We start from the raw sequence: 27,214 nt of genomic DNA, 5'->3' as shown, positions 1-27,214 counted from the left end.
TAGGTTCTCAGCAATTTCGGAGACTGGCAGTACCTCTTAACTGACACTGTGATGCTTTCTGTAGTAATTTTTACAAGTGAGTAATATTAAGTCGTACACAATAATCACTGAGTTGAATTTCCATTTACTCTTTAGGAGGTGGTGTAAGGTGAAATGATACAACTCAGTTTCCTGATCTTGCACCCGATTTTTAAACTGGTTTGTTTTGGTTTGTGGTTTCTTCAGTGAGTTTGAACCCTGCACGGAAGAAGCTGGTACGACGTGCCCCCCCGACCAGTCTGATGTCCGGGCTGGTGCTCTCCTCAGTTTTGTTTCAGATCCTAAACAGCCTACTCTTTCAGATTTTTACTTTCGTCTTAGTGCAACAACAAAGTTGGTATCGGACTCCTGAGGAAATGTGAGTAGCATCTGATGCCCTATTCAATACAATAATTCCTGATCCCTTCGCCCCACCTCTTCAGGCAGTCTTAGTCTGCTTGTTTGGTCCACATCACATTTGGAAAGAAGCGTTTTCACTTGATCAAAATTGTATTATTATACCGTATGTCTATTAAATACTAGTGTATTTAATTGCTCCATTTAACAACTTTTTTAGGGTACAGATATTGTTTTGTTAGAGGATAATTTCCATCCATCCATCCATCCATCCATTTTCTGAGCCGCTTCTCCTCACTAGGGTCGCGGGCGTGCTGGAGCCTATCCCAGCTATCATCGGGCAGGAGGCGGGGTACACCCTGAACTGGTTGCCAGCCAATCGCAGGGCACATACAAGCAAACAAGCATTCGCACTCACATTCACACCTATGGGCAATTCAGAGTTTTCAATTAACCTACAGTGCATGTTTTTGGGATGTGGGAGGAAACCGGAGTGTCCGGAGATAACCCACGCAGGCACGGGGAGAACATGCAAACTCCACACAGGCGGGGACAGGGATTGAACCCGGGTCCTCAGAACTGTGAGGCTGACGCTCGTCCACCGTGCCGCAGGATAATTTCCATACTGAAAAAATATTTTGGTTACCACATATAGCTGCATGCCAATATTACAGATACACACAATAATAAAGTGCCTTACTGTTAATTTAATACCTTCAAAAATAACTACTTTTGTCTAAAAGAAGTTCCTCAACTCACTTCAACATAGTTTCATGGGGCCATGATGCCACGAGATGGCAGCAAAGCACTACTTTTGTCTAAATGATGCTCCACAACTCACAACTCAAGGAGCAGAGTTCCACCAAGATGCCATGTTGAAGTGAAGCTGGGTTCATCCGTGAGTCGCAAATATGGGGGGAAGATTTCAAATGAGTGTAACTATCAATGGAAACAGTTCCTCAGCTTATTTTTGGAACCTGACTGTATTGTTTTGTTGCACAACTTTTATGGTACAAATAGAATAGGATAACAGTTGAAAAATGGCCATTGGATTACAGTTAGGTCATTTTCAATCGTGGATCTCGAGTTGGTCGTGTTGCTAAAATGGAGGTGTACTGTATTTATGAACAAATCTCTCTCCTCTATTGCAGGAAACGCAATGAGTCCAGCTTCATTGACACATACAGCCTCAATCAAACTGAAGCTGAAGGCCTCTATATCATCAAGAGCTTTGAAAGCACTTCCCTCTTCTACGTTTCTGCCTTCCAGTATTTGATTGTCGCTGTTGTCTTCTCCAAAGGAAAACCCTTTAGACAACCAAGCTATAAAAACTGTAAGACAGTGTGTATGGAAAAGAAACTGTTGTCAACATAGAATAAGCTTTCATTTGTGACCATTAGTTTTACCATAATTTCGCATGGTTTATTCAAATCACATTAGATTTGAAAAATTGTTAATTTACTTTTTCAAGAGCAGTGTTTCCCAACCTTTATTGTGCCAAGGCAGATATACATTAGAAAAATCTCTTGGCACACCACTTAATGAAAATGCCACAAAAGGTATATATACAGAAAATATGATCTTGTCCCAATTTAATCCCCAATCTATTTACTGGGTGTGAAATCTGGGCTTGTTTAGCTGGACACAGGTAATTTTTCTATTGTATGAACGGTAACAGGCAGATACATCGTTTAATTGTAACTTCTGCCATCCAGGTTTCGCGGCATAGTGATTGGGAATTGCTGTTCCAGAGGTCATGTTTACCCTGATTTAACTCACCTTTTCTGTGTTTGAAATTACAGGGTCATTTGTGTTGACCTGCGCTATTCTATATGCTTTCCTCCTGTTCATCATGCTGTATCCCATTCCTGCTGTAGATGAGTTGATGGAGGTAAACCTTGTTTTCATGTATCTATTAAACGACTGACTCTACTCACCCACCTACCCACCAGTCAGTAGTGGGCTGTAGATTTGGTACCTGGACCTTCAGTGGGAACTCACTTGACTTAATTCACCAATTAATACCACCACTATCACATTGGAATTATAGGAACCATCTATAGTAACCTAATTGGCTATGACCTATGCGGTTCCCCTAAGGGTAAATCCTGAGATCTTTATTGTACAACACGATGTCTAGTTTTTCTGGAAAAGTCTTCTTTGAAAATTAATGTTTAAGTATGTTAAAAACCAAGCCAGTTTCTCCTCCTCCATCAGCCGTTGTAGGCATAACAAATTCAAATATATTAACGCGTCTCGGTCGCTACAGAGATGTTTTGCTTGTCAAACTTGGCTGTAGCAGTTTTGCTCTGACCAATCAACCAGAGGATGGAAAAATGCTGACGTTATTGTGAGAAAGATTTGAAATCGCATTGCTAATATAGTTTAAATTACATGAGCCAGCACTACTGATTTTGAAGTCCCTGGGCAGATTAGCTTGGCATGGTAACACATCGAGGCTGAAACCTGATTAAACAGTAAATCCAACATACGCATACTGCAAGCAGTGCAGCCAAGAAAAATGCTATGAAATGAAGAGAATGGACTGTTGGGAATAAATTACAACGGTTTCACGGAAACAATGTTAGAATTTAGGTTGTAAATGTCGGCCATTGATGCCCACCACGGATACAAGTATAATGCTCTGGTTAAGCAGTCTTCAGGGAGACGTCACTACACTTGACAAGTTGTAGTGATTGGCAGAAATTGTATATGTGCTTCCTTCTCTGCCATTCTGTTTCTCTTCTCCCCTCAGTTTGCAACCATTCCCTACGACTGGCGCATTACGCTGCTCATCATTATTTTGGCACATGCTGTTCTGTCTCTTATACTGGAGGTACGGTCACAGTCTCGCATCTCCCTCTGAATGACTTATCTATAATTTTATTTAGAAATATTAATTTGTATTCTCAATGCACAGTGATTGTTCCATCAGTATTTCATACATTTTAACCAATTGTGTCAAATGTTCAAGTACTCTTGATTGTGCATGTGTGGGTCTGCAGTTCAATCGAATGTGATGTGATGTGATTCCCGCAAAATATTTCCTAGAATTTGATCCTTGACACTTTGTGGAAGTTTGTTCCAACCAATCCGGGTGTAAAGTGGACCACCACATCCCAAACTGCTAACACAACACAGGTTGGAAGGATTTTGATTTGATCATCATGCTCACTCCTACTCTTGCATCCATGCTTTGCTCTGGTCTCTGATTTTACACATACAGTCATTGCATAAGGTACACTCACTGACACTTTTAAATTACAATGTACCTTTACATTACAAGAATGGTCACTTATAAAGAGGTGCTTATTGGCAAACAAAGTTGCATGACATTTTAGGTCAGAAATTCCAAGTAAAATGCCAAACATCCAAGCGCATAGGGAGTGTTAATTTGTACGGACTCCTAAAAAGTTCAAGGAGAAGAGGACAACTCCACCCTCTTCTGTAAAGTCGGGAAGTTTCACAGTTATGAAAACATAATAGTTTCTTTTTAGGTGAATGTGATGTAATAATAATTGAATGGCTACTACAGTATATAGACAAATAAGAAAGTAGCATGCTCAAAGCAAAAAGGAAAATATTATTATTTTAGAACACAAATGCTCTGCTAAACAAACTATCTTTTTTGATTTATTTTGTAAATGTACCATAACCAACTGGCGTACTGTATGTCCGGTAAGATACATTGTTTTCCCCCCGCACTACCACACTTTTGAGGTTCAACATTTTATTCATTACTGTGGTTGTAATTTGCAATTATGTATTTTTCTCCCGCTCATGTACTATACCCAGTTAAGGTAGCCAAAATATTAGAAGAGGAAAATGTTAATTTTTGTAAATGTTAAAATGTTATATTATTTTGGAACACAAATGCTCTGCTAAACAAACTACCTTTTCTGATTTGTTTTGTAAATGTACCATAACCAACTGGCGTGCCATATCTCCGGTAAGACACATTGTCGTCGTCCCCACCCCACACACTGTTGAAGTTTAGCATTTTATTCATTGCGGTCGTAGTAATTTGCAGTTATGTGTTTTCCCCCCTGATTATTTCAGGTGTTAAATTCATAAAGTGAAACTCAAACAGATTTATTAAACAGGAAAATACTTTTCAGAATACCAATTCCTACCTAACTTCTCGATAAAAAATTATCTGGATTTTTTTTTAAATGTAATATTCTAGTTACTTAACGTGGTGAATTAGGTGGTTTCCTTAGCTATAAGAGCTAAATGTTTTACTCTGTGTGTAGTGAATCTTAAAATATTTGTTTCACTAAATAATCAGGTTTTTCCACAATACTCAAATTTATTTCGACAGACCTCTGATGCCTATTGCAAAGTACAAACACAATAATACAGCTATTGTAAATCGTTTTGACAGTGTCAGCCTAAACTGGATTATTGTCTTTAAAGGCAAAATTATGGCTACAGTTCATGTACTTGATCTCACCAGTGTGCAGGTGTACCTAACTTTAAATTATTCATATGATTAAAAAAATAAGAGGCTAGTGTCTGATATTGCAAGTGTAAAGACTTACTGACACAATGTTTTTGTTCTGCCTTCATGCTGAACCTGATCTCAGATGGTGAATGACTGTTGGTGCTCGGCCTTCCTCTCCAGGATCTTCTTTCGTAAAAACCGGCCCCCGAAGACGAAATACAAGTGTCTGACTCTGAAGCTGCAGGAGGAGGTTGACTGGCCTCCTGTACCTTCCACCATCACCTATGCCAGCAGGCCTCAGTACCACATATCTGTCCCATTTTGACACTAATAATCATGATAGTGGCCTCCCATCTTATAGATGCCGTGTCTCATCTGGTGCTTCGTTCACTTGAACAAACAAATGATGGATGGATGGATGGATGGATGTAAGTATGAATGGTTATTTATCTCCATGGGGAAATTCATGCCTTCCCCTGTCCTAAATATATAACAGATGGTTGCCTCTCGGTTGCAACAGAGAGACTGGGAGAGTCACAGAAAGGCATAGAAGTGGATGTCCATGGAAATGGATTGTTCCCTTGCTGGATCGAACACCTAATGTGAATTTTGTCATTGAGCTGATTGTATGTGAGAGAGAGAGAACAGCAAGTTGGACAAAAAGTATTGAAACATTTTACAGTTCCAATTCGGTTAAACTCTAAAGGTGCATTTTAGGTTGATCCGGAAATTTCACCCAGAAGCCGAATATGACTGATTTTCTGTGAGTGTCCACTCTGCAGTTTTTATACACATTTGAAGAAGCCCAATTCAGATCTAAGCATAAAAAGATTACATTTTTGAGACATACCCGAATTGGGCCACTTGGAGTCGTTGTTGTTTTTTTAAAAATTATTTATTTCATAATTTATTTTGACACTTTTGACACTTGAACCATGAAGTGTAAATCCACACAAACTGTGCTGCGTCACTGATTGAACAAAAAGTAAAAAGGAGATTAAAAGGACACCTGAAGTAAAACTTACTGTAAAGTGACGTAGTCACACATTCCATTTCTTTGTAACACTGATAAATACAAATTCTCAGTCAACCAATCATAGGGTGAAAGTGTGTCTGTCTCCGTCATTACACAAACATTGTGCAAATAAAGGGGCTCTCAATTACAATACTACATTCTTCCAATACATGCTGCATGTAGAAAACATTTTATTAATAAAAAAAAAATCACTAGTAGTCCACATGCACAAATTCTATCCTAATGTTACTTTATTTATCTACAAGATAACACATACTTGGCGGCACGATGGACGACTGGTTAGAGCATCAGCCTCACAGTTCTGAGGACCGGGCTTCAATCCCCGGCCCCGCCTGTGTGGAGTTTGCATGTTCTCCCCGTGCCTGCGTGAGTATTCTCCGGGCACTCCGGTTTCCTCCCACATCCCAAAAACATGCATGAATTGGAGACTCTAAATTGCCCGTAGGTGTGAATGTGAGTGCGAATGGTTGTTTGTTTTTTGTATGTGCCCTAAGATTGGCTGGCAACCAGTTCAGGGTGTACCCCGCCTCCTGCCCGAAGATAGCTGGGATAGGCTCCAGCACGCCCGCGACCCTTGTGAGGATAAGCGGCTCAGAAAATGGATGGATGGATAAATAACACATACTTGCATTTAATTATTTGTTAACTGAGATGCAGCTGTAAGAAGAAGTATGCGTACCCTTTGGAATTACAAGGATTTCTGCATAAAATGTTGAGAAAATATGATCCGTTTGAAAGGAGCACACAATGCTATGTTTGGAGAAAAGAAGCTGGAAGGGGCATCATGGCTTTGGACTGTTTTGTTAGCTCAGGGCCTGGACGCATTGCTATCATCAACATGGAAAGGAATTTCCCATATTGATCAAGACATTTTGCAGGAGAACTTAAGACCATCTGTCTGCAAATTAAAGTTGCTGTAAATAGAAGATGGTATGAACGTAGCAGGACAATGACCGAAAAGACAGAAGTAAATCAACAATTGAGGGGCTGCAACAGAAGAAAATCGTCAAAGTCCTGACCTGAACTCGATTGGGATGCTGTGGCATGACCTCAAGTCACACCAGACATCCCAAGAGTGTTGCTGAACTTAAACAGTTTAGTGAAGAGGAAAAGTTCACATACTTTTTCCACCCTGCTCCATGAAATGTACATGTTGTGTTCAGTAAGAACATGGAAATGTGAATTTTTCCCCCCAATTTTTTTTATACATATATAAAAAAAAATGTTTTATTTTTGTTTGTTTGTTTGTGTTTGTTTTTTGATTTATCCCTGCTTATGCAAGAATTTGGGGGGTTAATTATTTTATTTGCTTTTTTTTTTTCAAATGCAATTTTAATGGCCATCAATTATCCGCAGATTTCCGCTATTCGCGGTCTGGCCCAGTCCCTATCCGATGTAAACTGCTTCAGTTCTGGATGTAGCAATAATAAGCAACATTTTTAAGCACAGGTGTCAAACTCAAGGCCATCAATTTATGTAGCCCACGAAAGCAAGTGCGTCAAATTCATGTTTCTTGCTAAAATAACAACATTGAAACGTCTTCCCTTTTATATAATGTTGATTGCAAACATTTTTGTGACCAATCACCATTTCAAAATGAATTGAATTAACAACTTTTTAGCGGCTTCTGGTTTCAAATATAGTTATTCAGTGATTTTTTTGTGTATATGTAATAACATGAGGCAATTGTACATTTACTGTATATGTGTTCGCGCTCATGACGGCCCTCCGAGGGAAACCATAATTACGATGTGGCCCGCAGCAAAAATGAGTTTGACATCACTGTTTTAAAGGATTAAGGTATAATAGTTTGCTGTACACATGTACTGTATACAACCCCAATTCCAATGAAGTTGGAACATTGTGTTAAACATAAATAAAAACAGAATACAATGATTTGCAAATCATGTTCAACCTATATTTAATTGAATACACGACAAAGACAAGATATTTAAGTTCAAGATGATAAACTATTGTTTTTCGCAAATAATCATGAACTTAGAATTTTATTGCTCCAACACATTCTAAAAAAGATGGAACTGGTGGCAAAAAAGACTGAGAAAGTTGAGGAATGCTAATCAAATACCAGTTTGGAACATCCCACAGGTGAACAGGCTAATTGGGAATAGGTGGGTGCCATGATTGGGTATAAAAGGAGCTTCCCTGCTCAGTCATTCACAAGCAAAGATGGGGCGAGGTTCACCTGTTTGTGACCAAGTGCGTGAGAAAATAGTCGAACAGTTTAAGGACAATGTTCCTCAACGTACAATTGCAAAGAATTTGGGGATTTTATCATCTACGGTCCATAATATCATCAAAAGGTTCAGATAATCTGGCGAAATCACTGCATGTAAGCGGCAGGGCCGAAAACCAACATTGAATGCACACTTTGTTGGAAAATAATTTCATATATATGGGGTTTAGCGGGTTTGTTTTAGTTGTATTTATGCTTTTATTTGTGATAACAAGATGAATTAGACCCTCCACCTCCATTACGACCCAAGGTTGTCATTTTGTTGGGTTTTATTTTTTGTTGTAATGTTATGTTGTTGATGAGAAGTGTTCGGTGTGAAACAAACAAGTAAACTCAAGAAACTAAACAAAACACTCCATTTAAGAGTTATGTGCCTGAATGGCTGAATATCACTTGTTTGATGTTACTGCTTGGAGAATGTTTCGTGACCAATATGTTGACTACTACCAGCCTAATAAACAGCAGCTTCTGATGTTAAAAATGTCTAATCTGAAAAAACACATACAGATAAGGTTTTTCTTTTCAATCGTTATCATTAGCTAATTTAGCATTTTTGTTTTATGTTTTTTTTTTTTTTTTTTTTTGCTGCACTCATGCAAGACCTGTTTTCAGTTCAGTCCTGATTTTCCTGTCAGCAAAAGCTGTGTCCATTGATTTGTCTTACCAAGCACTATGCAAGTTAATAAAAGAGGGACATTTTGTGTACAGAAAGTGTTTTTTTTTCTTCCCCTCAATGTGCCAGGTTATAAAAACTGGTATCGTAGATAACTCAAAATAAAAAATTCCTTTTACTTGAGGACATTTCAGTCTGTACTTTTGTACTTTTACTTAACTAACAGTTAAATCTGTACTTCTACTTTTACTCGTCTTTTCTTCTTCTCCTGAAGTAGTAGTACAGTTTTGCCATTCCTACCCTCACAAACAAATTCTAAACTAAAGATGATCGAGCCTGTCTGTCCATAATTGTGGAGTGCACCTACAAGTAACATTGAAGGTAAAATTGTCCACAATGGAATAGTTTAAATTGTAAACCATCAATCCATCCTACCGCTTATCCGAGGTCGGGTCACGGGGGCAGTAGCAGGGATGCCCAGACTTCCCTCTCCCCAGCCACTTTATCCAGCTCTTCCGGGGGGGATCCCGAGGCATTCCCAGGCCAGCCGAAAGACGTAGTCTCTCCAGCATGTCCTGGGTCGTCCCCGGGGTCTCCTCCCATTGGGACATGCCCGGAACACCTCACCAGGGAGGCGTCCGGGAGGCATCCGAATCAGATGCCCCAGCCACCTCATCTGGCTCCTCTCGATGTGAAGGAGCAGTGGCTCTACTCTGAGCTCCTCCCGGATGACCGAGCTTTTCACCCTATCTCTAAGGGAGAGCCCGGACACCCTGCGGAGGAAACTCATTTCGGCCGCTTCTATCCGGGATCTTGTTCTTTCTTGTTCTTGGCTCTGGATGTTGTGGGGCTGACCTGGTTGACACGCCTCTGCAACATCGCGTGGACATCGGGGACAGTGCCTCTGGATTGGCAGACTGGCGTGGTGGTGCCCCTTTTTAAGAAGGTGGACCGGAGGGTGTGTTCCAACTCCAGGGGGATCACACTCCTCAGCCTCCCTGGTAAGGTCTATTCAGGGGTGCTGGAGAGGAGGGCCCGTCGGGAAATCGAATCTCAGATTCAGGAGGAGCAGTGTGGTTTTCGTCCTGGCCGTGGAACAATGGACCAGCTCAACACCCTCGGCAGGGTCCTCGAGGGTGCATGGGAGTTCGCCCAACCAGTGTTTTATGGACTTGGAGAAGGCGTTCGACCGTGTCCCTCGGGGAGTCCTGTGGAGGTTTCTTCGGGAGTATGGGGTACCGAACCCCCTGATACGGGCTGTTCGGTCCCTGTACGACAGGAGTCAGAGTTTGGTCCGCATATCCGGCAGTAAGTCGGACTCCTTTCCGGTGAGGGTTGGACTCCGCCAAGGCTGCCCTTTGTGACCGATTCTGTTTATAACCTTTATGGACGGAATTTCAAGGAGCAGCCGAGGCGTAGTGGGGGTCAGGTTTGGTGGCCTCAGTATTGTATCTCTGCTTTTTGCAGATGATGTGGTTCTGTTGGCTTCATCAAGCCGTGATCTCCAACTCTCACTGGAGCGGTTCGCAGCCGAGTGTGAAGCGGCTGGGATGATAATCAGCACCTCCAAATCTGAGACCATGGTCTTTAGTCAGAAAAGGGTGGTGTGCCCTCTCCAGGTCGGGCCTGAGATCCTGCCCTAAGTGGAGGAGTTCAAGTATCTTTGGGTCTTGTTTACGAGTGAGGGAAGAATGGAACGGGAGATCGACGGGCGGATCGGTGCAGCGTCTACAGTGATGCGGACTTTGTATTGGTCCGTTGTGGTAAAAAAGGCGCTAAGCCGAAAGGCGAAGCTCTCTATTTACCGTTCGATCTACGTTCCTACCCTCACCTATGGTCATGAGCTGTGGGTTGAAAGGACAAGATTCCGGATACAAGCGGCTGAAATGCGTTTCCTCTGCATGGTGTCCGGGCTCTCCCTTAGAGATAGGGTGAGAAGCTCGGTCATCCGGGAGGAGCTCGGAGTAGAGCCGCTGCTCCTCCACATCGACAGGAGCCAGGTGAGGTGGCTGGGGCATCTGATTCGGATGCCTCCCTGACGCCTCTCTGGTGAGGTATTCCGGGCACGTCCCACCGGGAGGAGACCCCAGGGACGACCCAGGACACGCTGGAGGGACTACGTCTTTCGGCTGGCCTGGGAACGCCTCGTGATCCCCCCGGAAGAGCTGGCTGAAGTGGCTGGGGAGAGGGAAGTCTGGGCATCCCTGCTAAAGCTACTGCCCGACCCGACCACGGATAAGCGGTAAAAAATGGATGGATTACTCACTATTTACACAGTACTTGAGTAATTATTTCACTGCATACTTTTTTTTTTGTAGGACTACGTTTTACTTTTACTTGAGTCACATTATTATCAAGTAACAGTACTCATACTTGAGTACAATGTTTGGCTTCTCTACCCACCTCTGGAGCGGACATCCTCTATTGCTACTCTTACGTTGAAGCAACATTTTTGCTCATCAGATCAGCCAGTGTCGTATTTGTTGCTCTTTTGTATTTTCGCGTGAGGTGCTGCGGGCCGAGGTTGTGGTGCCAGCGGAACCGCGAAGCACACATAACATCGGTGTCAAGTTGATCCGCTAGTACCATAGTTTCTCATGTATAATGCGCACCCCCAAAGTTGAACTAAAAATTCAGGAAAACTCTTCAACCTATGTATAATGCATTTTTACAATGCATGATTTTGCTTCTACCCATATGATCAAAACATGTACAAGTATTGTGTTTTTATTTTATTTTTCAAATTATTCTGAAGTTAAGCACTTTATTTGAACACATACTACTTTCTTTTTATTTACTCTTATTTTGAAATTCACAGCCCTACTTTTATTTAGTAAATGAGAAAGCACACAGTTGTGCTCATATGTCCGATTGCCAGGCAGAATTCGTAAGATGTGTCCAATTCTCTAAAGAAAACATGAAGGACCAGGCGAAGCACATTTAATTTTATTTTAATGGGATTCAAACACAACTGTCAAGCATTTCAGAAAAACATTACCATTAAACAAACCATAACCACAAAGAAATTGATGATTGTTGTTCAGTCATCAGTTGTACTTAAAAAACAAAACAATATTTCACAAATTCTGCCTGGGTATGTAAACTTATAAGCACGATTGTACATATTTGCAGTCATATGTACCCCTGGGTGGCACGGTCGAGGACTGGTTAGAGCGTCTGCCTCATAGTTCTCAGGACCGGGGTTCAATCCCCGGCCCCTCCTGTGTGGAGTTTGCATGTTCTCCCCGTGCTTGCGTGGGTTTTCTCCGGGCACTCCGGTTTCCTCCCACATCCCAAAAACATGCACGGTAGGTTGATTGACAACTCTAAATTGCCCGTAGGTGTGAATGTGAGTGCGAATGGTTGTTTGTTTGTATGTGCCCTGCGATTGTCTGGCCAGTTCAGGGTGCACCCTGCCTCCTGCCCCATGATAGCTGGGATAGGCTCCAGCACGCCCGCGACCCCAGTGAGGAGAAACGGCTCCGAAAATGGATGGATGGATGTAACCCTGTCATATTGGAATGAATGTGTAGGCTACACCTTTTTCATAACCTCCAGGTGGCATACTAGAATGAAAGTGTACAACTTTTTCATAACCTCTAGATGGCGGCATACATTTATGTGAAAGTCTTTTTCATTTTCTCCTATACCCATGTATAATGCGCACGATAGACTTTTGACAATTGTTTTGGGAAAAAAATACGCATTATACATGAGAAATTATGGTACATCTTGTATTAATTAGGAAACACGCCTACAATTATCTAATTAGTTCACAGAAGTTAATGTTAAATGTAATTAAGCGACGGAGAGATTTTAGGGGTTATGTCACAACATAGAATGAACTAAATTCAAATTCAGAAATGGCCAATAAAAACAGAAAAATATTGTACTTAATATTTTCCTGGAGGATGCACTTGGGATTAGCCTTTGAAGTTGTTAATAGTGAAAAATGAAGTGAAACAGACAATGATTTTAGTCAATACTTTTCCAGAATCAGAGTGCTTAAAGAGGACGATGCTATACATGTGCCACAGCTAGAAGCAGTCATCAGGTGCATGTTGAGATGGGCCTGGCTCAAATTGAAGCCCAGAACCAAAAAAGCAAAGAAATGAGGCAAATTTAATTTTAATCTTAAATTTGTACATCAGCATATTCTTGAGCGGTGTGAATAAATGTTTTTCTGTGTGAAGAAAATGTTTATTTTGCCTTATTGTACTCTTCAGTCTTCCAGATTGCTTAATTTGTTAAAAAAAAAAAAAAAATCCAGAATCCCCCTCCATTTTTTCCCCCATACCTTTGGTGTTTGCATACAGCAAGCATTGGAAATCCAGCCTCAGAGGTGTGTCCTGTTTATTAAATATGCAACGGCAGCCAGAAGAGAAATGTGGAGGTACAGGTACACTCATTTGATTGCGTGTAGGGGGTAAGAGTCAGCACGGGCCAAATAAACGGTATGTAATGTTTAATGTTTGTATTGTTTATGCACTATTGTTGACTTCCACATGTTGTGGAGTCATTTAATTTTGAGTGTTTATACATGCCGGTTGTTTTAAGTGTTCTCTCATATCAGATACGTGTCACTTGAAATGTAATTAAATAGGGGGGTGGGGGGAGAAGCAAAAGCAATAATACATAGATAACTAGCAACCCTTTATTGCTCAGTGACTGTTTTTTGTCAATGTCTTTGTCTCAAAAGTGTTCTCTGTCTGTTGTCATACTAGAGCGGCTCCAACTACCGGAGACTAATTCCTTGTGTTTTTTGGACATATTTGGCAAATAAAGATGAGTCTGATAATAAAAATAAAAGTAACGAACAAAATAACAGATTAAAAGTAGTTTTCGTCACAAAAACACTCAAGAAAATGTTGCATTAAAACTACTGTGACAAGTGCAATTCATCCAAAAAGTCACAAATTGTAACAGAGTAAATGTAGTGTGTTACCATCCACCTCTGTTTGACAGACACAATTCCTCCATCCATCCATCCATCCATTTTCTGAGCCGCTTCTCCTCACTAGGGTCGCGGACGTACTGGAGCCTATCCCAGCTGTCATCGGGCAGGAGGCGGGGTACACGCTGAACTGGTTGCCAGCCAATCGCAGGGCACATACATACAAACAAACAACCATTTGCACTCACATTCACACCTCCGGCCAATTTAGAGTACGATGACTAATGTTCAAGTTGAGTCATAACCTGGGGTGAAAAAGGTGCTCGCACTGTATTGAAGTAGAAGTACAAATATTTGCATTTAAAAAAAAAAAAAAAAAAAAAAAAAAAAAAAGCACGTGGTAAAAGTACTGTACTGATTCAACTACCTTTCTAAATGCGAAAAAAAGTGCAGAATCAAAAATTTACTGAATACGTAAAATGAATGTTTACAGCAAGTACCACCTAAAAATAGAGCTCTCCAAGTTCCACCATCATGACAACATTCAAATACAGCAGGTGTTCGTCAAAAACGAGTCGGTTTTACTTCTAAAAAGTATTTTATGATAGTATATGTTTGTATTATTGTAAACCACTGTAACATTATGCACAGTTGGAACAACTCACGTCTTCCTGAATCCACTCCCAACTATTTTTTTTAAAAACAGTTTTTAACTATTTAGCACTGGGATGTCAAACTCATTTTTGTCGCTGGCCACATCGTAGTTATGGCTTCCCTTGGCGGGCCATCATCACTGGCCAAATAAATGTATGATCACCTCATAGTATCAGATGTGTTCAGCAAATTAAAGGATAACTCACTAGCTTTGAAATCAGAAGCCAGTAAAAAAAATGTTCATTCAACTATTTAATTTTAAGAGGGCGATGGGTAAATTCTTTTTTAATATCTCAACATTAATAACAGTAAAGACAATTTTCAATTTTGGTATTTTAACAGGAAACATGAAATTGATGCACATAATTTGCTTTCGTGGGCCACATAAAATGGTGTGGTGGGCCAGATTTGTCCCTCGGGCCTTGAGTTTGACACCTGTGAATTTTCACAAGAGGCGTAGACATCATATTCCGGTCTTTTAAGTCAGGCACTTTTCCCACATGACTTAAAACAGCTGTCATCAAAACACTGAATAATAATTTGGATCGAAGTGCCATTGCCATTAACAGGCCCATCTCTAGTTTACTGTTCCTCAGCAAAATAATGGAAAAAACAGTTTATATTCAGCTAAAAAAAATATCTCTCATCAAACGGATCGATGCCCACCCTGACCTGTTTGGATGATCCCCAAGGTGAAGGCCACCGCCCCGCTGACAGCCCCCTGAATCTCCCACCCTCCCCTTTGCACGGCACTGCTTTGAAAAGCACTGGTACACAAAACCCGTTTTGGTAATTTGACACAATGGAAAAAAAAGAAAAACATCTTTCCACACAGAATAGTTTTGTTCTGTTATTAACTTACATAGTGCTCATACTGAGAAGAAAAAATGAAAAAAAAAAAAAAAAAGTTTTTCAAACCAACAGTTAACCAGTCCTGTCCGTCCGTCCATGCTACTGCTCTCGCCCCCCATTAGACCCCGAGCTCTCCATTAGTCAAGATCTCAACAGCAGTTGACTTCACCCCTCAGTCTTTTTTCATTGAAAAGCTAAGGAGCCTATTTGGACAAAGTGAGGAGTAGAAAGGACAGATATGTTTTCAAATGTAGGGAGTAAAAAAAAAAAAAAAAAGGCAAAATAAAAACTCAAGTACAGATACCCGAAAAATATTCTCAAGTAGACTCACCAATAGTCATTAGGTTGAGTTTATTAGCTGTGTCATACTCCCAATTTTAGTTCATTTTAATTCACCAATTTTAGGCTAAATTAAGACAACAAATATATCAGGACTCTTGCTATAGTAAATGCTCTGTGAGCCGGATTAAAGAATAGAGCGGGCCATATCTCTCCATATCCGCCATAATTAGGGCAATGGTACATCACCTGAATATGTGCATGGTAGAGACGAACATTTCCCAGCATGCACAAGGAGAGCTAGTTTTATTCATTTGGAATATTATTGCAGCTATTTCCACATTCTTCGGTTAAATTTTAACTTTTATTGTTTTCCAAATGTCAGGTGAGCTATGTATCACTGTTGTCCAAAGGTTTACAACATTCTAAGAACATTATTATGTCTCATCTCAACATTGAACAGCGGTTCTTATACAGTCCCCTCCAAAAGTCTTGGAACGGCAAGGTCAATTCCCTTCTTTTTGTTGTATACTGAAGACATTTGGGTTTCAGATCAAAAGATGAATATGAGACAAACGCTTTTATTTCATGGTATTTACATCTAGATATGTTAAACAACCCAGGACAGAGCACCTTTTGTTTGAAGCCACCCGGTTTTCAAGTGCGCAAATGTATTGGAACGGACATTATTAAATTAACTTCAAGTGAATAACATTTAATATTTGGTGGCATAATCCATTCTTGCAATAACTACATCAAGCCTGCAACCCATTGACTTCACCAGACTGTTGCATTCTTCATTTGAAATGCTTTTCCAGGCCTTTACTGCAGTCTCTTTCAGTTATTGTCTGTTTCTTCCTTCAGTCTCCACTTGAGGAGGTGAAATGGATGCTCTATTGGGTTAAGGTTTGGTGATTGGCTTGGTCAGTCTAAGACCTTCCGCTTTCCCCCCCTGATGAAGTCCTTTTTTGTGTTGGCAGTGTGTTTTGGGTCATTGTCTTGTTGCATGATGAAGCTTCTCCCGATTAGTTTGGAAGCACTTTTCTGTAAATTGCCACACAAAATAGTTTTGTAGACTTCAGAATTCATTCTGCTTCTACCATCAGGAGTTACATCAGTGTTCCCCACCCATCTTTGCATCGTGGACCGGTTAGGAGTCTGCATTTTTCTCACGGACCGGCTGTGGTGGCATCCATATATTATATATATCTCGCACGCACGCACGCACGCGCACGCACACCCACACCCTTGCCTCGCTTCTGCTTCCTCCTTCGCCGTTTGTGGCGCATCCACTGTGGGCACGATGCAGGAGTGGGGGTCGCAGTTGTTGTAGGCAGCCAGATCAGACTACAGTTCTGTAGCTCCTCCATGAGAGTAGACTTTTAACTCCGTAAAAGTAGTTCTGCCTGTGTCGAGCAGAAACCTACGACTGTATCTGTATCAGAGCGGACTTTGTGCGTGAGAGTTAACTGTAAATAAACCCGTGTTTTAAGTAGGACTCCTGATATAGTGTTGTCGTTTGTGACCGTTTCGTTCAAAAGAACAAATCTTTTCAGTTAACGCAATGAGCTGAATTAGTTTATGAAATTATTTCGTTCTTTGAGCTCTGCCGCCGTTAGCCAGCCCGCTCGGACCGGAAACAGAAGTGTTCGAGCCGGTTGGGACCGGGAACGGAAGTGTTCTGTGCAGTCTTGACATGTCAATTGTGATGCGCAGCTGTTGCGGCGGAGAAGATCCGGTCAATTTTCAAAATAAAACACATTGACATGTGAATTGCAATACAACAGAAATTATATAAATTGTTCATTCTTTCTCTGCAGCCCAGTAACAATTGCCTCACGGCCCGGCACCGGTCCGAGCACCGGTGGTTGGGGACCACTGAGTTACATCATTAATAAAGACAAGTGCCGTTCCAGAAGCAGCCATGCAAGCCCAAACCATGACATTACCTCCAACATCAGAATCAGAATCAGAATCAGAATCATCTTTATTTGCCAAGTATGTCCAAAACACACAAGGAATTTGTCTCCGGTAGTTGGAGCCGCTCTAGTACAACAAACAGTCAATTTACAGAACACTTTGGGGACATAAAGACATTGACAAAAAACAATTGTGCAAAAAGATGCAGAGTCCTCTAGCACTTAGAGCAGTTCGAACGACTAATATTGCAATAGTCCGGCGCAATGACCATTGTGCAAAGGGCGCTGAGACTTCAAGGAGTGTATGCGGTTTAAAGTGACGAGTAGTGCGATCATCTGGGACAATGTCGGTTGTGCAAATGTTACAGATACTCCTCAATCAGTGTGCAAATGGAGCCGATGCTACTCTGGCATGAGTGGCCAGTATATGCAAATAGTGCAGCATGGCGAGACAACTACAGTGAGTGCACAAGTAATACATAATTGGCCCCACAGAAATGTGACAACGAACTCAAGTCAAAAAATTGCCAGCTTGTTGAATGGAATTATAGGTTAGGTGTTTAAGAAGTTGATCGCAAGAGGGAAGAAGCTGTTGGAATGTCTACTAGTTCTAGTTTGCGTTGATCGGTAGCGCCTACCTGAGGGAAGGAGCTGGAAGAGCTGGTGACCGGGGTGCAGACGGTCCGAGAGGATTTTGCACGCCCTTGTCTTAGTTCTGGCAGCGTGCAAGTCCTCAATGGTGGGTAGGGGGGTACCGACAATCCTTTCAGCAGTTTTGATTGTCCGTTGCAGTCGGAGTTTGTCCTTTTTTGTAGCAGCACCAAACCAGACTGTGATGGAAGAACACAGGACCGATTCGATGACCGCTGTGTAGAACTGTCTCAGCAGCTCCGGTGGCAGGCCGTGCTTTCTCAGAAGCCGCAGGAAGTACATCCTCTGCTGGGCCTTTTTGAGGACGGAGTTGATGTTGTTCGCCCACTTCAGGTCCTGAGAGATTGTAATTCCCAGGAACTTGAAGGTCTCGACGGTTGACACAGGGCAGCTGGACAACGTGAGGGGCAGCTGTGGCGAAGGATGCCTCCTGAAGTCCACGATCATCTCTACCGTCTTGAGCGTGTTCAGCTCCAGGTTGTGTCGGCCGCACCACAGCTCCAGCCGCTCCGCTTCCTGTCGATATGCAGACTCGTCACCGTCCTTGATGAGGCCGATGACAGTGGTGTCATCTGCAAACTTCAGGAGCTTGACAGTCGGGTTCGCTGAGGTGCAGTCGTTCGTGTAGAGAGAGAAGAGCAGCGGAGAGAGGACACAACCTTGGGGCGCCCCAGTGCTGATGCTGCGTGTGGATGAGGTGGCCTCCCCCAGCCTGACCTGCTGTGTCCTGCCCGTCAGAAAGCTGTAAATCCACTGGCAGATGGCAGGTGAGACGCTGAGCTGGAGAAGCTTGGTTGAAAGGAGTTCAGGGATGATGGTGTTGAACGCTGAGCTGAAGTCCACGAACAGGATCCTCGCGTAGGTCCCTACACTGTCGAGGTGTTCTAGGATGAAGTGCAGTCCCATGTTGACTGCATCATCCGCAGACCTGTTCGCTTGGTAGGCAAACTGCAGGGGGTCCAGCATCATGCTTCACAGATGAGCTTGTGTGTTTTGGATCATAAGCAGATCCTTTCTTTCTCCATACTTTGGCCTTTCCATCACTTCAGTAGAGGTTAATCTTGGTCTCATCAGTCCATAAAACTTTGTTCCAAAACTTTTTTGGCTCATCTCTGTACTTTGAAAAACCCAATCTGGCTTTCCGATTCTTTTTACTGATTATTGGTTTGCATCTTGTGGTATGGCCTGTATAATTCTTCTCTCCAAGACTTCTTCGAACAGTGGATTGTGATACCTTCCCCCCTTCCCAGTGGAAGTTGGCAGTGATGTCACTGACTGTTGTTTTTCGGTGTTTCTTCACTGCGCTCACAATGTTTGTGTCATCAACTGATGTTGATACCCTTGGCCGACCTGTTTGATGTCCGTAGCTCAGTACACCAGTAGTTTTTCTTTTTCAGGAAATTCCAAATTGTTGTATTGGCTATGCCCAATATTTGTGCCATAGCTCTGGATTTTCTCTCTTCTCTCAGCTTCAAAATGGTTTTCTCCCATAGACAGCTCTCTGGTCTTTGTTTGCTTAACAGCAAATGCAGTTTTCATGGGTTATGCCACCAAATATTTAATGTTATTCACTTGAAGTTAATTTAATAATGTCTGTTCCAATACATCCGTGCACTTGAAAACTGGGTGGCTTCAAACAAAAGGTGCCCTGCCCTGTGTTGTTTAACACAGCTAGATGTAAATGCCAAGAAATAAAAGATGGAATTCTGAAATTTTGTCTCATATTCATCTTTTGATCTGAAACCCAAATGTGTTCAGTATACAACAAAAACAAAGGAATTGACCTTGCCGTTCCAATACTTTTGGAGGGGACTGTATAATGTATTGAATCTTTTAACTCATGGGATAGAAGATTCATGAAAAGTACTGTAATAGATGCCCATAATTCCAAGCAAGCATTGTAACGTTCATGGCTCGACAGTTTTTAAGCAGTTCGTTGTCAATAACAAGACAGTACGGCGCTGTTGCATTGTTTTATATGCTTCTAATATACATGTGTGGGGTTCACAATATGCTTCCGTGGAAGGAAAGTCATTGTGCAGGGCAAATGAAGAGTGGATCACTGCAGCAAACACCTTAGGAGAAGTTATAAGAATGTCGTCATTTGCTGCTTGGTGATAGTGTTACCACTAAATTATGGTTTAAAAAAAATAAACATGAAATAGTGTGAATAAATAATTTTCAGACCAATTCGGGGAACTTGGATAACTTGCAGTGACACACCTAATGATCTCTCACCGCACACTAGTGGTGCCGTGGCATAGTTGTTGGGTATCAATGGCTTAATCTATAATGAATAGTTTTACATCAAAGTATCAGTACTTCTTTCATGTTTCTTTTCCTTGTAAATATGGAAGTTTTTTTTTTTTTTTTTTTTTTTTTTTTTTTTTTTGCAAATAAGACAAATAAAGGTGCATCTGTTTTCTTTGAAATGAAGACAGGCTGGTAATTTCAGTGTGTAATTTACCAAGTAACTAGTTCATTTGTGCCACAGTTCAATGATATAATTCCTTTGGGGGGTTTAAAGCTTAGACAAGAATCAACATCACAAGATTTAAACGTAAGTACAAATGTCACTCGCTACAGAGCCAATTTGCTTTTACACAGGGTCCCTTTTTTTTTTTTTTTTTTTACGTAATTCACGTAAATGATCTCTGTAATGAGTGACTTGTCTTAGGTTGCCACTAAATGTAGTGCACAGTGTGATTTTGGCTCAAAGTGGACTGTTTCAGTTTTTTTTTTTTTAATTTTAAATGTAAGAAGCTAATTTTTAAAGTGTGAGTAGAATGTACATATTTGTTTAAAAAAAAAAAGTAAATGTAAAAAGTCACCACAAAAAGGAATACTCAAGCACAGATACCTGAAAAATCTAAACTACGGTAACTAAGTACTACGTTACTTCCCACCTCTGCCGGACAGCCACAATCAAGCAATCTCATCCTGTCACATTTGCCCATCCTGTCCATCTGCCCTAAATGCAGTGGTGTCAAATGCAGTGTGAGTACATCCACTTGGAAAAGTAATTTTTTTATCTTTTTGTTGGCAAGAGCAGTTTCATTAATCTGAAGATGATTGGATTGGATGTAAATTGGAACACCCTTGTTCTCACTAACCTATGCTAACACAGTAGTTCAGTAATAATTACAGTCAATATTTGATGAAAAACACTTCTTGGCTATCAATATAGAAGAATCCATCCATCCATCCATTTTCTGAGCCGCTTCTCCTCACTAGGGTCGCGGGCGTGCTGGAGCCTATCCCAGCTGTCATCGGGCAGGAGGCGGGGTACACCCTGAACTGGTTGCCAGCCAATCGCAGGGCACATACAAACAAACAACCATTCGCACTCAACAGTCATGCCTACGGGCAATTTAGAGTCTCCAATTAATGCATGTTTTTGGGATGTGGGAGGAAACCGGAGTGCCTGGAGAAAACCCACGCAGGCACGGGGAGAACATGCAAACTCCACACAGGCGGGGCCAGGGATTGAACCCGGGTCCTCAGAACTGTGAGGCTGACGCTCTAACCAGTCGGCCACCGTGCCTCCAATATAGAAGAATCAAATGGGGAAAAAAACGTTACAAAAAATACTCCTTTCCTTGACTCCTGTGGTTGGCTTGCACACTGTAGGTTGAGCAAAGTAGCTCATTGCGCACTGGTTGTTACTATGAAATGTAGGTCTGGATGGACCATTGTAATCCGAGGACCCCTGTATATTATTTTCAATAGTAATAACAGTGAGCTAACTTGAGCTCTGCCGAGGTGCTTTTGCAAAAGCTACAACATTATTTTACATAATGAATGGGTTTTTCTTGCAGCTCTTTTGACAGCATGAAGAACCGAGAAATGAAGTTCATCAATCAAGGCCTGGAGGATGAGATGGTAATTATCCACTCCCTATTAATTATCCCCAGGAGTAGGGATGGTAATTGAAAACCGGTTCTTTTTGAGGACTGGTTTCCATTAATTTGATTCATAGGATTCGTTTGTTTGAGTGACGATTCCGCTTATTGATGCCTCTGGTCACAAATGTCATCACACACAAGAATTGTATTTTGGTTCTGAACTTTTCCAACATGGTATCAAAGCAGAAGCACACTAACATTTGAAAAAAAAATAAAAAATAAAAAAATAAATAAAGATACCGGGGCTAATTGCAACACAAATATTTAATTTGGTCTAACTAAGGGGGAGGACATAATAGAATCGGTAAGGGATCCAATCGATAAGCAGTAGCGATAATGCAATTGGAATCTCTAAATTCTTATCATTTTCTATCCCTGATCAGTCATGACCGAAAGAATGAGATCACGATTACAAGCAGCTGAAATGAGTTTCTGCAAAATCAGGAAACAATCTTGTCTTTTGTAGTTTTAATATCTTTGCAAAGAGAGAGAGAGACTCGAGAGGTTCCAATTTTTTCGCCCCTCTGCCGTTTCTGAGACGCCCACGGAAGAGCAATGCCTAATTAAACAGCGAAAATAGGTAGGGAATGAGGAAAGTAGACTTTACACCAATCTGATCGACTTGATTGGTATCCGCCGATAATTAGCATTTTATGATGATCGGCTTTGTCATAATTCGCTATTTCTAATCTATGATGTCATTGACAATTGTTACAACTCTTGTGCTGGCGCTAAACTGGTGTTCTTTTCACAATCAGTTTTTACAGGTTGATATCGGACATGGCACATTGAGAAGGAGCAAGTTTGGAAGGCAACCTGTAAAAACAATCACACAGGCATCATGGTATACATTTAGAGACTTCCTGAAGTTTTTTTCTGTTTATCACAAACGTAGGACCTCTATCATTTTCATGTCTGCAGGCAGTGTCTCTAACCACCACTGGGGGCGGGGGATGACCATGTTCCATTGTTCAACAGTTATCAGTCATTTCCTTCCCCCCCATGTGGCTGGTTGAGGTTCAGGAAGCAGGAATGCACAACTTTATCAGTTCTTGGGGTTCCCTTGAGAACCGAGCCATGGGCGTGTCTGTTACACCGCCAATAAAGTTATTTAAAAAAATTAAATAAAACGGCGGTGTGGGACAGACAACACGTAATGCCTGGATCAGACTACAATAAAACTACCGCAATAAAATCTTGTATTCCGATACCACCGCATCCCGTCTTTTACGATCACCGGGCTTTATCTTGTCAACGCAAACGTGACCGGATACACGTTACCATGGCGATGACAACAACAATGGATCGCGTCGTGTGTATTATAAGAACAAAATGGAGAAAAACGTGTGCTGGTGGTCACCGGGGCTCGGGAGAGGGTTTGAATTCAAGGATTGCCTGAGGTATGTTCACGTACCTTTTAATACGATTATCACTCGCTAGCAGGCAACAAAACGTTACGTAGCGTCGCAAGCTTTAGTGCTAGCACTAACAGTTGCACGTAAACATGCCAGTGTTATGTCGAATCATCCTCTAAAGTTTCGGTGTGTGTGAAGTAATTTAATTACAATAAGTTAGCACCCAATATTTCTGTCATGTTGTAATGTTGGTCTGACCTAACTGATTAGAATACATGACCTGAATAGAGAATACTTTTGAGGATACTCAGTATACAGTACGCAAGTTTATACAGTAAATGAACGTCACCCTGACCCTAAAATGGATCTTTGAGGAACCCCAAAGTGAGGACACTCTAAGAGAAAACATAATGGATTAAATAATGGCCTCATTTTAATGTGTTCTATGCAGGAGGTGTGGGGTTACCGTCCCTGTCTGTGGAAAATGATCCTGGTAGGTGTCGGTGCCGTTTGCTCCGGTGGTCTCCTGCTCCTGCTGCTCTACTGGCTTCCCGAGTGGGGGGTCAAAGCCACGTGCACACTAAGTTCACTGAGGGAAGCACACACACTGCTACTCAGGACAACGGTACGCTCAGACAAACTCCAAATGCTCCATGTTTCTCCTCTACACGTCATTGCCATGCTCGCTGTCACAAGTTCCTACAGGTCTTACTGCTTCTGCAAAGCCCATGTTACGTTCCGGGTCTAGGGGAAACCCAGAACCTAACTTGATCTGATTCTTCCCACTTCCAAGTAACGCCAAGGCCACCAAGTCACCAGTTTACAATGTTTATTAAAACTTCAGAGGGAGAACTATGCCACCACAACAAACAAAACAGAACTGAACAACCCTGTCTGTCTGTTCTCAAAACAAAGATGAAACATTAAAGACACACTCTTATCTCACTCCTAACCCAACAGAGGAGAAAAATGGATTAAAAAAAGAGCTTCTCCCTCCTACCAATAGACAATGCAACCGACAAAACCACTGCTTATGATCCAAAACACACAAGCTCATCTATGAAGCATGGGGAAGGTAATGTCATGGCTTGGACTTGCATGGCTGCTTCTGGAACGGGCTCACTAGTCTTTACTGGTGTAATTCATGGTGGTAGCAGCAAAATGAATTCTGAAGTCTGCAAAAAATTTTGTCTGGCCATTTTCAGAAATATTTATCCAAACTAATGGGAAGAAGCTTCGTCATGCAACAAGACAATGACACAAAACACACTGTCAACACAACAAAGGACTTCATCAGGGGAAAAAAGTGGAAGGTCTTAGTCTGGCCAAGTCAATCAACAGACCTTAACCCAAGAGAACATACATTTTACCTCCTGAAGAGGAGACTGAAGGGAGAAACCCCCAGAAACAAAGAAGAACTCAAAGAGGCTGCAGTAAAGGCCTGGAAAAGCATTTCAAATGAAGAATGCAACAGTCTGGTGAAGTCAATGGGTCGGAGGCTTGATGGAGTTATTGCAAGTCAGGGTTATTCCACCAAATATTAAACGTTATTCACCAAGTTAATTTAATAATGTCTGTTCCAATACTTTTGGTCACTTGAAAAGTGGGTGGCTTCAAACAAAAGGTGCTCTGTCCTGAGTTGTTTAACACACACACACATGTATATATATATATATATATATATATATATATATATATATATATATATATATAAATACCATGAAACAATAGCTGGAATTCTGACCTTTTGTCTCATATTCATCTTGTGATCTGATACTCAAATGGATTCAGTATACAGCAAAAACAAAGGAATTCACCTTGCCGTTCCAATACTTTTGGAAGGCACTGTAGCTGTCGCTTCGTACCTGGAAACCATTTATGTTGCGCATAGTTTATGAGTGCTAGAGGACTCTGCATCTTTTTGCACAATTGTTTTTTGTCAATGTCTTGATGTCCCCAAAGTGTTCTGTAAATTGACTGTTTGTTGTACTAGAGCGGCTCCAACTGCCGGAGACAAATTCCTTGTGTGTTTTGGACATACTTGGCAAATAAAGATGATTCTGATTCTGATTCTGATTCTGATTCTGATGTTGGTGACGAGACTCCCCACACTTTGCTTTTTAGACACAGGTACAAAAAAATCCTGAATATAGGTTGGTAGGTATTTTAAAAGCTTGATTTGCTGAGTTCATTCAACTGCTGCTGCCTGATAATAATAAAAATAAATGTACCCCAAAAAATTCCCGATGGTCAATCTTTAAATTATTCCATTTGGTCAGTTTAGAGCTAGAAAGCGTCCTACTGCTATTATGCAGATGACAGTCAGATTTACGTGTCAATGACAGAAGGTCACTACCGGTCACTCCGTCAAACTGATCAGTGTGTGGATGCGAAACAATTTTCTCTAGCTAAACTCATAAAATTGGAATCAGTCTGTGGCCAGCTGAAACAAAGAAAAAGTGTTATCAGCTATGTCTGAGACTCACTCTCTAAAGCTTAATAAAGTTAGAAATCGTGTGTAATCGTAAATATAAATGATCCTAAGCGGCCCTAGTAAATGGTATTTTTAAATATTTGATTGACATTGAGGGCCCCAGTGCCATTTTTCTAATGTCAGTTTTATGTACCCCTGCTTTTTAATTATAATAGATGAGATCAAATATATTTGAGCCAAAATTAGAGGTAAATCTGTTATCATTGCTTTTACAGGATGACTTCAGGCAGTGGGTTCGTGCCAAAGTACACATGATGCTGGCTCCAGGGAAGACCCCCTTTGATAGTGTGGCTCATCAGTCCACAGCTCCTCTTCCGAATGAACATCACCAACAAAGACTCACTGGTGAACTTAAGGATCAAGATGGAAATTTCAACTACAGAGAATCCATCAACATTGTGAGAATTGTACAGATATTATTTTTATGCTTTTATTGCTTGTTTGTGTTTCTGGGCTGTAGTTTTTGATAATTCGACTCAGATTACCCCTTTCCCCTCTCTTCTATTTGTTAGGTGCACTACTTCACCCACAACAGCATCAAATACTACTGGAATGAAGGCACACAGGACTTTGAAACATTTAAGTACGGGTCCCCCAAAACACTGCTATTACTGTTCCTAATAAATCTATATTTAATGTTCACTTAAGAGATATGCCAGTGGTTCTCAAAACTTTTACACCAAGTACTACCTAAAAAAACCACTTAGCTCTCAGAGTACCACCATCATGACAACAATTACAATGCACTAGCATGGTAGACCTAAGGGTTAATCAAAAACAAGAGGTTTTATTGTCACGATACGAAGGTATGCGTTTTAACTGGACCCAGTAGCAAGCGGAGGCTGAGAAGTTTGTGATGAATAGTTTATTGAAGAGGAAGTGGGTATTGGACCTCTGAGGCGTAATGGCGGATCGTCGAGACGGGGAACGTGTGGCGGGCGGTGGCGTGAGCAGGTGGATGGCTTGGCGGCGCGGTGAAAGAGGTCAGCAAGGCGGGGAACACAGAAGGAGCACTGATGACGAGGAATAACATGGAAGTCACAATAATGCAAATAAGGCGTAGCTTACATGAATGTACTAGGCCGGTATACCACACAATAAATACAACAATAATATTGCAAAATAAATCAACAATGTGTTCCCGTTCAAATATACAAGAAGCGTTCCCTTCACATTGACATTTGGCATAGCCTACTGGAGTTCCAGGGTTTTATCCCCCCTTGTTGCACAATCAACATGTAAATTGTTCGTCAATGAGAGAGAGGAACATGATTCAAGCCTCCGCTGACCACCGCGAAGTTGCCAGGATGTTGAAATTGTTACCTCCCGATCACAGCATGACATCACTCGCATTAGCTGAAAGCTGAAGTTTGAATCTTAAATGAACAACTGCAGTTCACTAGCAGCCGTTAGTTCAGGGATGTCAAACATTAATTCTGGCCCGCAGGCCCGTCAGGGGGTCCAATCCGGCCCGTGGGGATAGAGAACA

The 27,214-nt window shown here is 41.5% G+C and overlaps 2 protein-coding genes across 2 annotated transcripts in view; both read left to right on the top strand.

The window, feature by feature from the left end:
• Positions 1-7,138, top strand: part of LOC133412004 (polyamine-transporting ATPase 13A3-like) — a 39,330-nt gene extending 32,192 nt beyond the window's left edge. Inside the window, exons 26-32 of the mRNA XM_061694953.1 lie at positions 4-76; positions 226-397; positions 1,527-1,708; positions 2,178-2,266; positions 3,131-3,211; positions 3,427-3,516; positions 4,962-7,138. Of these exons, the coding sequence (XP_061550937.1) occupies positions 4-76; positions 226-397; positions 1,527-1,708; positions 2,178-2,266; positions 3,131-3,211; positions 3,427-3,516; positions 4,962-5,144 (870 nt within the window). The 3' untranslated portion in view covers positions 5,145-7,138. The remainder of the gene's footprint in view (positions 1-3; positions 77-225; positions 398-1,526; positions 1,709-2,177; positions 2,267-3,130; positions 3,212-3,426; positions 3,517-4,961) is intronic.
• A 5,978-nt stretch (positions 7,139-13,116) lies between these two features.
• LOC133411511 (polyamine-transporting ATPase 13A3-like) overlaps positions 13,117-27,214 on the top strand; it is a 39,315-nt gene continuing 25,217 nt past the window's right edge. Inside the window, exons 1-5 of the mRNA XM_061694003.1 lie at positions 13,117-13,176; positions 21,790-21,853; positions 23,683-23,856; positions 25,941-26,123; positions 26,238-26,308. Coding sequence (XP_061549987.1) covers positions 21,803-21,853; positions 23,683-23,856; positions 25,941-26,123; positions 26,238-26,308 — 479 coding nt within the window. The 5' untranslated portion in view covers positions 13,117-13,176; positions 21,790-21,802. The remainder of the gene's footprint in view (positions 13,177-21,789; positions 21,854-23,682; positions 23,857-25,940; positions 26,124-26,237; positions 26,309-27,214) is intronic.

The sequence above is a fragment of the Phycodurus eques genome, chromosome 13, assembly GCF_024500275.1.
Source record: "Phycodurus eques isolate BA_2022a chromosome 13, UOR_Pequ_1.1, whole genome shotgun sequence".
Classification (NCBI taxonomy): domain Eukaryota; kingdom Metazoa; phylum Chordata; class Actinopteri; order Syngnathiformes; family Syngnathidae; genus Phycodurus; species Phycodurus eques.
This window is presented reverse-complemented; position numbering and strand designations above follow the sequence as displayed.